The sequence below is a fragment of the Propithecus coquereli genome, unplaced genomic scaffold, assembly GCF_000956105.1.
Source record: "Propithecus coquereli isolate 6110/MARCELLA unplaced genomic scaffold, Pcoq_1.0 Scaffold1, whole genome shotgun sequence".
Classification (NCBI taxonomy): domain Eukaryota; kingdom Metazoa; phylum Chordata; class Mammalia; order Primates; family Indriidae; genus Propithecus; species Propithecus coquereli.
This window is the reverse complement of record NW_012133857.1, coordinates 1479429-1495737: the sequence shown is the minus strand read 5'-3', so window position 1 is coordinate 1495737 and position 16309 is coordinate 1479429. Positions and strand designations below refer to the sequence as shown.

At 48.3% G+C, this 16309-nt stretch overlaps 1 protein-coding gene across 3 annotated transcripts in view; it reads right to left on the bottom strand.

The window, feature by feature from the left end:
- The window catches only part of ITGA9 (integrin, alpha 9), a 333283-nt gene extending 322254 nt beyond the window's left edge, over positions 1–11029 (bottom strand). For all 3 annotated transcript variants that reach the window (XM_012665738.1, XM_012665747.1, XM_012665756.1), the window contains exon 1: positions 10595–11029. In XM_012665738.1, coding sequence (XP_012521192.1) covers positions 10595–10779 — 185 coding nt within the window. In that variant the 5' untranslated portion in view covers positions 10780–11029. The remainder of the gene's footprint in view (positions 1–10594) is intronic.
- Between the last annotated feature and the right edge of the window lie 5280 nt (positions 11030–16309).

Sequence of the window (16309 nt, the reverse complement as noted above, 5' to 3'; positions counted from 1 at the left end):
TCACAGATCCTTAGAACTGTGAAAGTTGTCAGGATCAAAATGGAGTCACTTGTGTTTAAAATAAAATCAAAACAAAACAAAAAACCCTGACAAATAGAGCTGAGGAAGGCCATGAAGGGAGGGTTCCCATGCATAAATGACTGCTAACAAGAACTATCACAAGACACTCTGCAAAAACCACAACCTTGCACAATGACCATCACAACCTTACACACCAAAAAATACTTCTGCAAGGACATTTGCATAGCAACTGTCTGTCCAGCCTCGGACCGGCACTACCCTTGTTATTGATCCTTGTAGCCAAGAATAATTATCTCAAAACAATTAAGTAACCCTCCTCATTTTTCCTTTAAAAACCTTTGTCTTTGGCCAGGCGCCGTGGCTCACGCCTATAATCCTAGCTCTCTGGGAGGCCAGGCGGGTGGATCGCTCAAGGTCAGGAGTTCTAGACCAGCCTGAGCAAGAGTGAGACCCCATCTCTACCAAAAAATAGAAAGAAATTATCTGGACAACTAAAAATATAGAGAGAGAGAAAAAATTAGCCGGGCATGGTGGCGCATGCCTGTAGTCCCAGCTAATCAGGAGGCTGAGGCAGAAGGATTGTTTGAGCCCAGGAGTTTGAGGTTGCTGTGAGCTAGGCTGACGCCATGGCACTCACTCTAGCCAGGGCAACAAAGCGAGACTCTGTCGCAAAAAAAAGAAAAAAAGAAAAACCTTTGTCTTCCTTTACCTCCATGAATATGCACATAGTTTACAATGGGACTTGTATTCCCATTGCAATGCCCTATTCCTGAATAAACATCATTTTCTTTTAGAGAGCCTCATTCTGTTGTTTAGGTTAGCAGAACTTTGGTCCCTTTTCTGGTGTGTTGGTCAGGAATTTATTCAGACTCTCAGCTGAGGTCAGAGAACTCCAGGGATGGCCAGATGCTTTCACCACCAGTAACAGATCACAAAAGTGACCACAATTCTCCACCCTTCCTATATCCCTGGAAGAGATGAGTCATCCCAACTGAAGCCATCCAACACCAGCCAGACAACCAACCAACCCAGAAATTGACCACAGATGTATGAATGGGCCCAGAAGAGAACAGAAGAACCACCTCGCTGAACCCATTCTAAGCTGCCAACCATAAAATGAGCTAACAAATGGTGGTTTAAGCCACTAAGTTTGTTAGTGGTTTGTTATGCAGCAATACTGGGGTAACAGAAAACAGATATATCATTAAGCTGGGCATGCCACTTTGAAGGGAACTGGACCATGGTAACTCTATTGCCCACTAATTGCTCCTGAGTCTAAACCAACTATCCAACTCTGCAGCTAAGAACTATTGCTATAGCTCCTCTAGCTACCTGGTCTCCTTTCCTCCCCCCCAAAATCTCATCACCAACCAGGACCACAAACTTTTTCGGAGGGCTCTGATACAGGACAGGCAGGGTGGGGTCATAGGAACAGCCCTAAAGAGAATACCTGGAGTCATACCCAGGACTGCACCAGCTCCTCTACAGCTGTGTGACCTAGGACACTTCCCTTGGCTGCTCCAGCCCGTTCTTTCCTTTTCTATAAAACAAAAATAACAAATGCAAGGTCTCCTCCCAGGGCAGTGATGAGGCACAAAAGGAAGTGGCAGATGGCAAAGTGTCTGGGACACAATGCACCCCAGGATGGCCTGACTGGCAAGAGTGGATTAAGGTCTACTATCTGCAAAGCCAAAAACAGACACAAATGCTCCCAAAAGATGCCTCTAGGCCCTTTTCCTTCCTCTTTAGGAACCTGATACCTGGGCCAGGGGCTTGATGAGGATGGAGGAAGGGAGAGCAGCATGGCTGAGCCTGAGAACAGTCAGATTAGCATTAAATCAGGCCCACCTAAGCTCAAATCACAACTCTATAATTTACTTGTGGGTAACTGTGGGCAAGTGACTTGGCTTCTCTGTGCCACAACAATAGTCATCCCCACTGCATCAGGGTGCCTATGAGCATAGCACCTCTGGTACATAGAAAGTATTCACAAAAGGCTGACAATAATAATTTCTATCCTGAGAGCCTAGGTTGGAGTAAATAAACGGAGGGAGAGGGGTGCAATCCATACCAGAAGACGCTAAGTCAGAGAATGAAAGAGGTGGAGTTCCGTGCCCAGCTGGGAAAGAGCAGAGGCATGGGGAGGGTCCCACCTAGGAGTGGCATTGGCCCGCTGCCCTGTCAGGGAGTAAAGGGTCCCTCAGAGGCAGCTGCCCTGGCAGACACGCTGAGGGGAGGCAGCTGGAGAAGGAGGGATGGATGGCAAGAGGACTGATGTTTCCTTCCACACCTGGGAGCATCGCGACCCTTAAAATCCAAGTGGTAGAGCAAGCTATAGACTTCTGGGAGATCTAAGTAAAAGCCTCAACAACTTCCTGTTGGTTTCTTGTGATAATTTTCTTTTCCAAGAAAAATAGGGCAATATTTTTACTTTGTTTTTTAAATAAAATTCTCACCACAACCCCAAGCCCCCATTGGAACTGCAGACCTAACTCTCAGATTTATCTGGAGCCTGGGATGAGAACTAGAGCTCCCCATAACACAGGTGGCCTCCCACCTGCTCCCTGGCTCTGCAAGAGCACAGCGAAGGAAGAGGCATGCAAATCTCTAGGGTTTAAAATCCCATAGGTCGCCAATTAAAGGTGTCATCTCAGATCCTTTTTGGAAGCAGACAGGGTATATATGAATGCACAAAAATGCAGATTTATGAAGAGCTTGACCAATTTTTAGACATCACACATAATGAAAAGTTTATCTATGTAAGAATTCTTATTTCTGTGTTGAGTATCAACAAAGTTTAATGAATAAATTAAAGAATCAGCAAATGTACTGAAGGCAAACTCTCTTAGTATCTCAAGTCAGGATGCAAAAGACCATCAGTTTCAGAAATCAGATCAAGTAACAATAGAAATAACTACTAATTATCTATCAAGGGCTTACTATATGCTATGTGTTGTGCTTGGCCTTTGCAGACATCTCATTTAATGCCCCCAAAACCTGGTAAGGGAGAGACCCTCATCACCCCTGTAAAGAATATGAAACCAAGGCTCAAACAGCTGAAGTAACTGGCCAAGGTCACACAGCTCCTAAGTGGGGGGCTGAGTAAGACAGGCTGAGAGCAGGGTGGATGTTGGGGCCCACCCTCTTGGCCACCAGGCACTTGTGCATCTTAGCAGCCCCTCTTTTGTGGCAAAGAAGCCACAGATCTGTTGTTTTGGGAGAATCAGGGGCCACAACGAAGGTAGAGCCAGGAAGAACCCTACTCAGCTCAACCTGGACATCACTTTCTAGGACTCGTCCTGGTGCAAAAGAGGTGCCAAGACCCTCCGCAGTCCTATACAGCACCAAGTTCACTCTGCACACATCACAGCTGTAACACTGGACAGGAAGGGGTAGGAGAGGCCACCTCCCAGGTGGCCTTAACATACCAAGGGACCAGCTGAGATGGAGGAAATTAGTTTCATACCTTTTTTTATGTTCAGATCTTTGGGGATACAAATCATCCTCTCTCACACATTGTTCTGGTGCAGGAAGTTTGACTCTGTGTGGGTTTCTTTAATGAAGTTGCAAATCCAGGGGAGAATCCTAAACACTGGCCACTATGGCTACCTTCTCTGTGTGCTCTCCAGACAGAGATTCCAAAATACGTGGCAGGAGACAGAGTGGATAAATAAAGAGGACTCAGAGTGGATGGGGAGGTTAGGTGGATACACTGGATAACCTGGAAAGCTCCATCTTTCCTAGGACACTTCTGTCTTAAGGCCAAACAGACTTGGTGTGTGAGAGCAGGCTCTCCAAACGTCCCTGTTCACTCAGTGATCAAACATCTCCAGAAAGCAGAACCCTAGCATTCCCCACAAAGGTAGCCAGTGGATCATGAGTAAGCATCCCCAAAGGGTGCTGTAGAGAAACTACTGCTATGGTAATTCCATAACTTCTCTAGCAAAGCAGGGCAGAACAGAACAGATGCCTGCGTGCCCTGAAGCCCCCAAACTCAGATTCTTGACTTTCTGAGAGGCAATTGGGCTGGGTAGGCAAAGGCACAGGCCCTGCTCTGCTACTCAGTAATGTGACTTGGGTGATAATGCCTCTGTGCCTCAGTTTCCCCCTCTGTGATGGGGATAAAATGATGGCCAGCTGCTACAGACTGAATGTGTGCATCCCCTTGCCCCCCCAATTCACAAGATGATAGTCCTTGGAGGTGACATCTTTGGGAGGTAGAGCCCTCATGAATGGGAGTAGTGCCCACAGGAAACGGGCACTCACCAGACAACAAACCTGCCAGGGCCTTGACTTTGAACTTTAGCCTCCATATGTGTGAGTAAATTCCCTTTGTGTATAAGCCACGCAGCCTGTGATAATTTGTCATAGAAGCCTGAACTAAGACACCAGCTGAAATGATTACCGGGAACATTAAATGAGCTAATGTAAATAAAGTATGCAGAACAGCAGTTGACATATACTAAGTATCTAATAAGTATACTGTTGCTGCTGTTGCTACTGTTGCTAATTTAAACTCCCAACAGAAGTGCTTTTTGCTCCTCTAAAAAGCAGACATTGGGGACCAAGTAAGCCTGTGGTTTCAAAAACTCTAGATTTTTCCCAATCTTGGACACGCTTTCACTTCCTAAGGCTCCCTCTGGCAAAAAGGAAGGTCGGAATAAAACATCTTATTCTGCTTTGGTTGGTCGCCAAATCCACTTGGCTAAAAGGATTTACAGTTCAGAGAGCTTGATGGCTCAACATAAGGTAGAGCTCCCTTGTTCTGAAATCTCTTACCTGTGACTTCTCTGACATCAGAAAGAGATACCCTGTGAGTCAGCTGGCAGCAAGGATGCTCTGAATTCTGTTTCTGGGCCACTTCCAATGACCCCACTGTCAATCCTAATGCTCCACATGCTGATTATGGTGGGATGACAAGGACAGATGACCCCCCAGCCAAAGGAGCACATCTCATACCCTCCCAATGTGGCAATTCCTGCAGGATGGGCTCCAGGGCCACCATGGAGGTGCGCGTCACCTCATGACAGTCAGCCGCCAGCTGCAGCCCCTTCAGGATCTGCTGCAGTGCTGGAGCTGAGGCCACACTCTCCCCAGGCAGCTGCAGCCAATGCCTGACCAAGGCAGAGGACAGCCATTTCTGCCCAGTGGTCCCTGCTGAGTTGACTGAGACTTCAATCAAATCTCATCCAGTCTCAGGCACTCCCCATCCAGCTTCTGCCCCCTTTCTCTCTCACAGGCATTACCCTGCCACCAACAATTCTCTCATACTCCTATCTCTGTCTTAGCATCTGCTTCCTGAAGGACGCAAACGACACAAGCCCCAATAAATGTGCATTGATTTCTCAGGCCAGGGTGGGCCTTGAACAAGGCATGTAACTCTGTAAACCTCAGTTCCCCAAATAGCAAACTGGAAACCACTCACCAGGTTGTCACAAAGATTCAGCTAAATACGGTGCCTGTGAAAACAGCTGCCCTCTTGTAGATACCCGGCAAATACTATCTGATGGAATTCATTTTGATTTTTAAAATTACATGCAACTCCCTTGAAAGCAAATTATTTCAGAGAATACCATGGCTGCTTTTAATACATGTGAAAACAACATTTTCCCTGGACAAACCACAATAGAAGTTATCAGAAGGAGACCATTTCCTGAACAGCAGCGTGTCACCGGGGAATCAGAGCTGGCTGGGGCCTGGCCCTTCACACTCTCACACTCAGGGCTGTTAATGACTGGCTGAGACCAGCCTGTCTTGCTGCCCTGGAAGGCTCTCCCCTGGGCAAGACAGCTGCCTCTGCCCCCAGCCAGCATTCAGCACTAGCTCAGGAAACAGCACCCTGCCAGCTTCTCAAGATCTTCAGGGAAACTCCCCAGAAACCCTACAAAGATGCTTTCTGGGTCCCCTTAGAACTTGGGCCTCATATATGTGTTGTCCCTTCCTGAAAGCTTGGGAAAGCAGGCTCTGTAGGGCGAGTGAGGATCAGGAACAAGGTCTAAAAATGCCATTTCCAGAAAATCCAAATGAGGGAGTGGAGCTACATCTTCCCCTAAGAGCCTGGCATGGGGCAGGGGAACTCAGCAAAGATGTCCACCATGGAGGGTATGAGAAGGCAGGGCTGTCACCACCACTTCTGAGTGTTTCCTCACCAAGATTGCAGGGTTGGGGGCAGCAGAGTCCATCATCCCAGAGCTCCCCTTCTAAACCTCTTCCCTTCACAGGAGTCTCTCCTCTGCCCCTCTAAACAACCTATGCCTGCCCGATGAATTCTTAATTATATTTAGTTTTAGTTAATTTCAATTTAAATAGCGATACATCTGGCCAGTGGCGACTGCACTGGGCAGCTCACCAGAACTGTCTAGCTTGTTCTTTTAATTCTCAACCTTAAAGCAAACTGAGGATGTTATGCTCTCTGTGGCTTTGAATTGCCTCCTTTTCCTCACTAAATGATGCTCTGACAACCTCTAACAAAGTAAAAAGCCAAATGAGTCTTCCATTTCCGAGCACTTGCTCTGTGCCTAAGCACAGCCGTCTTGATGCGTCCCAGGAGAGGCGGCAGGAAGCACGTCGCCAGAAAGGAAGCCGGTGCACCCAACCACTTCGGACTCCAGGGCGTCTGGGGCAGAGGAGGAGGAGGGAAGGGGAGGGGTGTGGAAGACGCCCACTCTGGGGGCTGGACGTCAGCCGGGCCACATTTATTTATATCACAGGGTGTTACGGTTGTCAGCCTTGCAGCTGAGGAACTGGTCCATGTCTAAGTGAAGGGGACAGAAATCAGCTTTGTCCATGTTCCCTGGCACCTACTGCCGTTGTTCAAAAGATGCCAGAAGACTTGGGGGCTGGGAGGTATAGGAGGGGAACCAGACATTCTCTGGGTGTTATTAGAAAAAAAAATTGAGTCACTTGAATGTCTGCATCCAAACTGATGCAAATGTCATCTGAAACACTGTCCAGGACATCCTGGTCCACCTAGCCCTGGGGACAATTCTCACTGCCCAGAGCATGGTGACAGAGGGACCATTCAAGCAAGCACTTTGAGGGAAGCTGGGTCTGGGGCTCTACTCTCAGTGTGATATGGCTACAGAGCTGGACTCAGTCACCAGGGCTCAGAAAAGCAAGATGGCCCCATCCCTTACACAGAGATCTAGGACCCTCTGATCTGTGAAAATTTTGGTTTACAAAAGAATTGACAGAAATGCTCCATTATGAGAATAGAGAAGTGCTAGTTCTACCAACAGAGCACATACACAGGCTTTGTGATGTGCACCTGGGGGAACCCTCAGCTCTGCTACCTCCAGAGTCCACACTGACCTTGGTGTCTGGGCTCTCCCTCTGCCATTTCCAGCACATTCTTCTCTCCCTTACCCTATATGTATTACATCCTTTCACCTATAAAGCAGGTGGTTAATTAGCATGAAGCAAACATCTTAAATCACAAAATACTTAACCAAGTAAGAAGCTAAAGAATAATGTCATCAAGAAGAAAGACACAAGATACAAGGCTTAATTGACATCTGTCTTTTTTTCCTCTCAAAGTTTCAATATACTACTTTTCCTGTTCATGTCTATATCCCCTACCTTCCTTACCCATTTTGATTAGTATTTGTGATCTTTTTAAGTCACCCCATGGAGGTTCTATGCTCTTTCATTGCATTAGAGCAGCCCTTTGTAAAACTACTTCCTGACTCCAGTACCTAATAAATTAATGCATTTCTCTAAAGCACACACTTCACTGGCACTTCGGTAATACACAGAAAATGCCTAAAAAACCTCCATCCTCTCTGACCCAGCAATTCTAAGCCCAGGAATTTATTCAAAGGAAATAAGGATGTGCACAAGGATTTCATCACAAGGCTGTTTACCCCTGCTGTTGTTTATAATTGTGAATAATTGGTAACCACCTACATGTCCCTCAAGCACAGCTAAAAGATTCAGGGCGCAGGTACTGCCTAGTAGGAAGAGACCTACAATCAGTCACTAAGTCAACCAACCAACCCCAGAGTTGACAGTTAAGGTAGAGACCTAGGGTAGATCCAGATTTCCCAAAACCTAAATCTTATAAATTTAGGGCTACCACCTTTAAGAAAATTAATACAAAATTATGAGGATAAAATTAGGCACGGAGCCTTGGTAGGGGCCTATGCAAGTGAGGAGACTTTGGCTTAAGTTTCATCAGCCTCACAGTAACTCTGGCCTCTAGAGAAAGGAAAAGAGGAGAAAGGAGGTGACGTTGGAAGTCTCTTGCTTCAAAGGTCGCAGCTTACCAAGACTGGGCAGCACAATCAGCAGAGAATACATTCGAGGTCTAAGACAAAGAGTATTCGGGGAGGTGGGAGGGAGGAGTAGGACAAGAGAATAAGGATGGGAAGGAAAATACTTTTTAAAAAGCAGCAAGAGGATAGAAATCAAGAAGAGAGGCAAAAACTACCAAAAACATTAAGGCAATGTTGCAGGGGGGAAGAAGATTTGCTTTAAAAAGATTTCAGTAGATTTTAGTTGGTACCTGAAAAACTACAGGGACAAGAACTCCAACACAAAGAGCAGCCGACTTGCATCAGAACAAGTGAGGGCACTATTGAGATCCCCATGGACCCCTGAAATACCTGTCCCAAACCTCTACTGGCAACAAAGCCATGTGTCGGCCATTACCGTCCAGTTCCACGCCCCCTTCCTACCATTTACCCTGGGTGCCAAGTTTAAGACCAGCCCGTCTTTTCATACACTTCCCAGATTTATTCACATCACACAGCTTTTCTTCATCCCCTTTTTAAAACAAAGCAGGTTGAATACCTTTCCTGTCATATCTGCTCTTGACTCTACCTAGTTGTTTCCCAGCTGGGGCGGCTTGGACCTGTGGCCCATCCAAATCTAGGTGACATGGGCCTGGCACCATTCCCTCTAGCCATCAAAGAGCTCCAGGATACACTGGCCAGCCTCAGCCTGCAGACAGCACACAATGCTCCGCTCACTCAGCTGCCTGCCCTTCCTCAGCAGCCCCCTACCCAGAACAGCCCGTCTATTTTTGACATCTCTTCCCACATGCTTGGTGCCAAGGTCACACGGTCTGGGAGCCCAGTGTGGGATTCTGGAACGCATTCTCCAGCTGCCTCTGCTCAGGCTGTTCTGTACCAAATCCAGAGCCCATGGTGGACCGTGAGTCTGGAGGGCATAGAAAAGGTGTTCAGCCTGCTTTAAGAGGCGGAGTTGACAAGTACAAGAAGAGACAGTCTGGTCTTGAACTCAGCAACTGGAGTGACTGTTCAAGAGTATGTGGAACTGAAAAGGAGACACACAAAGACTTGAAAACTGCTTCTCTTGGAAGCAGCTCTCCCAAAAGCATGATTGTTAATAGGCCGGCAGGTCGTGGAGTTCCCTTTTCCAGGAATACTTGAGTACTCGGATCCACAAACCACCCTCTTCCATCAGGCACCGTTAAATGCAGGGCAGTGACTCTCCCACACGACTACGTGCTCAGCACACAGGCATCACTGACCTCGACCTCCCAGCCTGCCTCCCCTAAGGGTGCTCACAATGGTGACTACCAAATAAAATCGACCCGAACTAGCTGTCAACTTGGGCCCCCACCGAGGCATGACCTTGAACAGGGGAACTACCCACAGCCTAATTCTCTCCTATGAAGAAGTGGCCACTGTGTGGCTGTTTTATTCCCTCTGGTCCAGGGGAAGTGGCCAAGGAGGGCACCAACCTCCCCTAAGCGCTTCTCCTCTGGGGTTGGGCACTCAAACTTTGTACCACTTAGCTAATGGTGCTTGATGGGGGAGAGACGCCACTCTTTCTTCAGGCCCACACCTCGGAACTCGGGGGCAAACGGACTCCTTGACCTCTACAGAACTGCGTCCCCCTCCTAAGGCTCCCGATGCTTGCCTCCAGGTCGGATGGTGCACGCAAGATAAGCCTCAGGCTGCCGCTAGAAACACCCACCACCAGCTACACCAGCCTTGTCACTCGGGGTCCTCCCCTCCCCTCCTTTCCTACAGCCCAGAGCCTCTCTGCACCGCTTCCGCCCAAGGTCTTGCGGGGTCAGAGGGGGCCTCTGCGCTCAATGCACTCCTGGGCGTCCCAGACATCCTGCCCCTGGGGACTGCCTCTCTCCTGCGTAGCGGCGCTGGCGAGGCTTGAAACCGTCCCCAAGAGTTCCCCAGAACTGGGAGTAGGGGATGCATCCCCAGTGCCCTGTCTCCCCAAGGCCCTGAGAGGTTCAGGATGGTCGCCCAGCCTTCGGCAGCCTCTCCGACGCAGACGAGCCAAGTTACTTTGCGATCGAGAGAGTTACAGGCTGGCTGGGAGGCCGAGGAGGCAACTCTTGCGGTTCTCCCCGCACGCTCCCGGCTCGGCCCCCTCCGCCTCCGGGCGCCGAGCGGGACCTCAGTGCGGCCCGGGACGGGCGTCCTCCCTCCTCCCGCCTTCCCCGGGCGGCCGAGCCGCGCGCCGCGGAGACATTTAAATCGCCCCCTCGGGACGGCGGCGTGGAAGAGGCCGGAAAGGCGGCGGCGGCGGCTGGCCCCGGAGCCGGGGCGGTGGCCGGGCCGGGGTCGGGGAGCCGACAACTCACCAGCGCGTGTTGTCGTGGAAATGCTCCAGCACCGCGTAGCCGAAGAAGGAGCCGGCGGGGCCCTGGAAGCGCACGGGACGCTGCGGGTCGAGGTTGTAGGCGCCCGCGGGGATCCCCGCGGCCACCAGCGCCAGGAGGAGCGCACCGAACCCCCCGGCGCCCCTCAGCGCAGCCGGCTCGCCCATCCCCAGCCAGTCGCCTCCCTCCCCTCTGCCCCGCGAGCAGGGCGCCGAGCGCACGGGCCGCGGGGTCCGCCGACGGCCGGGAAGCTCCCCGGGGCGGGAGCTCTGCGCTCGGACGCGGGCTGGATGCCGCGAGCCCGGCACCGGGGCGGGGGCGGTGGGCTGAGCGGCTGCCGGAGGCAAGCACAGGGGCGGCCCCGAGCGGCCGGCGTCTTCAGCCCGGCCGAGAAGTCTGCGCGAGCGGTCCCGGGCCGGGCGGCGCTGGACTGCGAAGAGGCGCGCCCGCGGGGTGGGCGGCCCGGGCGGCCGGCGACTGGACGGCGCGGCAGCGCCCCCTGCGGGCCGCGAGCGAGCCCCGGGCTGCCGCTCCTCCCCGCCGTGCCCCGGGCGCTCGGGTCCCGACCCCCTCCGCCGCTGTGTGCTTTGGTCATTCCCTCTGCCTGTGTCTCTCTTTCCCCCTCAGTCTCACTCCATCAAGGACCAAAGCAACCGGCGAGGGACGAGTTGCGATTCTATCCCAGCCGCCCGCTGCTCCCTCACCCAGCTGTGAAGCTGTAAGGTACAAGTGCTCAATAAACGTCAGCTGCTGGTGTTGTTAATAACAATAATAGCCACGTGGAAGCGAGCAGAGCGCCCCTCCCTACTCCACTCACTGGTCTCCTACAGGAGTGATTCCCTGAGTGCGGCCTCCGGGCCAGCAGCAGCAACCTCACCTGGGAACTCGTCAGGAAAGCAAATCCTCGGGTCCCGCTCCAGACCTGCTGAATCCGAAGCTCTGTGGGTTGGGGTCCAGCTCTGTGTGTGTGTAACATAAAGTTACCGTCTTAATCAGTTTACCTGTACAGTTCGCGGGTATTAAGTATATGGATATTGTTGTGCAACATCACCACCATCTCTCTCCAGACCTCTTTTCATCTTACAAAATAAGCTTTGTACCCATTAAACAGAAACTCCCCATTCTTCCCTTCCTCTTCAGCCCCCTTCCCGAGCCCCAAGCAACCACCTTTCTACCTTCTGTCTCCAAGAATTTGACTACTCAAATTTAAGATTCCTACCGAATTGACTCATCGTTGTGAATTTGACCACACTATTTTGGTTTCCCTGCCTGTTCTCTTTTGTTTCCACTGTTTTGTTCTACAACAGTTTGGAAATGGTCAAAGCCTCCTGTTCCCCCTGTGCTCCACAGGTTGGAGCCAGAGCTCCTCAGCGTGACTCCATGGAGGCTCCGTCTCAGCTTCCAGCCCTATCTTATGCCCCACTCAGGCTTAACTTCCCACAGACTCTGCAATGTATCCACACACAATTGCTAGCTGTTCCCCACACATGTCCGGCAGGGGCTCTCACACACATCTGTGCCTTCTCCACCGCCTTTTCTTCCAGGAATGTCAGCATCCTTCTGCAACTGGAAAAATCCCATCCACGTAGTTCTCACCTCACCCTTCCTCTGCCATTGCCTCTGCCCCTTTCTCTTCTGAGCTGCCGCAGAAGGTTCACATGCCTCTAACTCAACACTTAGGATATTTTCATTGTTTTCTGGCTCGACGTCCCTCCCCATAGATAGTAAGACTCTCTAGGGAGAGACGAGCATCTTAGTTAGTTTTGTATCCCCAAGGCCCCAGCTCAGTGCCAGGCACAGGTACGTACTTAAACACTGCTGAAAGAATGAACTTTTCGAAGAAAATCAAGCTTAGTAAGAGGAGGAGGCATTTGGGGGGAGATTCGGAAGGAGACTTAACTTTTTCTGTGTTTTGGTTGTGTGAAAGTGAAAAATGATCTAGTCTCATTTTAGGACACAAAACCCAAGTTTCCATATGTAGTAGAGATCACTGGTGTCTTCCCGATATTTATACTTCCCAATTTCCTTACTAACAAAGCCCAGAATTGTTGAAGCCTTAATGTGCCTAGCTTTAAAAATAAATAAGACTCTGCCTGAATTCAGAGGAAGAGACGTGACAGCGGAAGCAGGGTCAGGGAGATGCTACGCTGCTGGCTTTGAAGATGGGGGAAGGGACCCACGAGCCAAAGAATACAGGCAGCTTTTAGAAGACAGAAGAGGCAATAAAATGGATTATGCCCTAGAGCCTCCAGAAAGGCGACAACTTGAGTTTATACCAGTGAGTTTCTTGTCTAATTTCTGACCTCCAAAACTGTAAAATAATAAATTTTGTTATTATAAGCCACTATATTTGTAACAATTTGTGCTAGCAGCAACAGTGTTAAAATAGAGATGTTGAGACAAATGGAACTGACACTTTGTGGCAATAAGATACCAAATTATAAACAAAACTGAAAGCCATGCCAGGCAAGAGTTAAATCACGAATCTCTATACTTAAGAGAATAAACTATGTTCTAACTACCACAAGGTTTTTCTTTTTCTCTATCAGCTAAACAAGCAGGGGCCTGGCAATAAGCAATATTGAAACTGTTGCAGCTCACTGACTACCACACGTTGACTAACTGAACCCCCCTCCCAGAAGTCATAACTACAACTTTGACTGGACAAGAGACTGATTTTAGTAACTGTCTCCCAATAAGAGACCACCACCGACCATGGACTAGTTCTGGCTGTGCACTGGGTGTCTTCATGTCCCTGCTTCACCTTTTGACATATACGGCCTAATTATAATACATTTAAATGTTAAGCCTCCACCCCAAAGTGAACATGGGTCGCATGTAACATGCATGTTTGCTTATGACACATGAGGCTGCCCTATATCCTGTTGAGTACGTATACTTAGGCATCCCCGTTCAGCAAAAAGCTCGCCCCTTCCCTTTTGTCTCTGAAGTTCCTGCCTTTGGTCTCTGACAGAGCCTACCCAGCTTGCAGGCTGCAACCTTTTTCTAAGAAATAAAGCTCTCCTCTACAAATTTATGGATCTCACGATTTTTAAGTTGACAAGAGACAACTAATACAACCCCCCTAAAATTGTATGTAAAAGTGTGAATTTGTGTGTCTATGTGTTTCTTAGGGAAAGATCCATAGATTTCAACAGATTCTTAAAAGGTAAGGTAGTTTTACTGATTTCCATCTTTATAAATGAAACTCTAAATGTGATATCAGGTAGACTTGTAGCATTGGTCTTTAACAAAACAGCGGCCCCCAAACCTGGCTGTATATTAGATTCTCCAGGCACCATTTAAAAATACAAATTCACAAACACCTCTCTGGGTCAGAGTTTCTAGGGCGGAGGCCTAGGAATCTGTATTTCACACACTTCTCAGGAGATTTAAGTAGCCAGGTTTGGGAAGCACTATCCTACAGGACAGAGATTCAGAATTCTGCGTTGTACTCTTAAATATGTGGCACCATGATGTGTTAAGAAAAACATAGGATTTAGCATCCGATGAAGAGGATTTAAATCCCAGGTCTGAACAGCTATGTAATCCAGGTAATTCAATGAAACAGGTTGCTGATAAACTAATAAACCTATTGATGGGCTTCTCAGGACAGCATTTCCTACCTGTAAAACTCTAAACATTTATTAATTATTCATATAATCTGACATCAAGAGTGAGCTCAATTTCCTCATTGCCAGAATAAGCTTTTCTACGGAGATTTGACCTGTAGCGCATGTCTCCAGGATGACTAGCTGGAGGGGCAGAGGCATATGATTTCAAACCTGGCCATGCAGAATGCAGATTTGCTTCATGGGACTGTGCCTTTTGAAAAACTGAACCTCTTGTCCAATTTTCTAACTGAAATTGCAACCAAATGATCTCCCTTCCTTCATTCCCTCACTTCAAGAGCTAATCTGAAGGTTTTCTGTTAACCACAGTGGCTGCAGACTAAACAACATGCACTATCAGCTCACCTATCATTCGCCTTTTCTAGAATCTGTCATCAGTTTCCCTAAGGCAACCTTGACTTCCTGTTGTGATGAAAGCTGTTGACAGCATTGTTACTACAAGACTGTGATGCCAAAGAAGTGATGGTTTTGCTGCCCTGCTTCTTCTTGCCCCACTGCAGAGAGGAATATTGAAATAATTAAATGTCCAGGTGAAACAGTGCTGGTTTTTCATAAGCCTTGAAAAAAGTCTTAAGATTAATTGGTCCAGTTTTTCCTTCCTTTCTCTAACAACTTTTCTTTTTTGTTTGTAAATTTGTAGATTTTTACCTGTTTCTCATTATTTTCTAAATACTTAACTACTAGGTTAAAAGCTAGGTACATTTCTAAGGCTTGCAATACGGATTGATTCAGTAATCTTTAGGTTTAGGATATCATTTTTCAGTACAAATACCTGAAATTATAACATAAAATACACATAGTTCTTCCAGGTGAGTATCTATGGGCCCTGTCTTGCCAGGGTGGGGAACCTGGGGCCTTGGGGCCACATGTAGTCTTCTGGATCCTTGAGTGTGGCCTTTTAACCGAATCCAGCTTTTTCAGAACAAATTCTTTTAATAAAGGGATTTGGTTTGTAAAGTTTGGATTTGGTCAAGGGGCCGCTCTTGGGGATTTGGAGGGGCACGCGTGGCCTTGAGGCCACAGGTTCCCCACCAGAGGGTCCCCAAACATGACTTTCTAATGTCTTCCTTGGCTTCCCCATGCACTTCTGGGCTCTGTGTGAGCATACCCCAGCAGTGCCCTAAGGGGAGGTTTAGACACTTCCCAGGGATTATGGGAGCCTGCTTTGTAGAGACCTGATGGGTACAGACATTTGAGCAGGGCAGGTGGGGTTGTAAGGTGACCAGCTGCCAGCAGCAAGGCAGGCACATTCACTGTGTGTCTAACACTGCACTGGACATTTTATATATTGTTTTATCTCATTTAAACTTCACGGGGATCCAATTAGGAGGACCCAGGCTGAGATTTGATCTCAATTACAACGGAACCATGTGAAGTGAGGACTATCTATATTACAGCTTCACAATCCTTATCTGAAACTTCTGGGGCCAGATGTGTTTCTGAAATCACATATTTTCCATTTAGAAGACAATACAGCATAAAACACCATATATTATAAGACAATATACCATATATTATATACCCAGCCCATAAAACACAGAAACAGATATCAAAATGTGTGAATATTCACATTTGTGATAAACAGAATAGCTCCCTCCCAAGATGTTCATATCCTAGTCTCCAAAACCTGTGAATATCTTACCTTACGTGACAAAAGAGACTTTGCAGATATAATTAAGCTCAGGATCTTGCAGTGAAGAATTTGTCCTGGATTATCCAAGTGGGCCTAATGAAATCACAGGGGGCCTTGTAAGAGAAAGAAGAGTCAGAGCCCAGGAAGAAGATGTGACAACAGAAACAGAGGTCAGAGTGATATGGCCACTAGCCAAGGAGAGTAGGAAGCCTCTAGAAACTAGAAAAGGCAAGGAAACAGATTCCCCCCTAGAGCCTCCAGAAGGAATGTAATCTCCAGGAGACCCCCGACCTCCAAAACTATAAGGTAGTAAATCTGTGTCGTGTTAAGCCACTAGGTTTGTGGGAATTTGCAATAGCAGTAACAGGTAACTAATATAACACTATTGTATATATCAGTTTGGATAAGGTTTTGCCAGTAGATTCTTTTTGA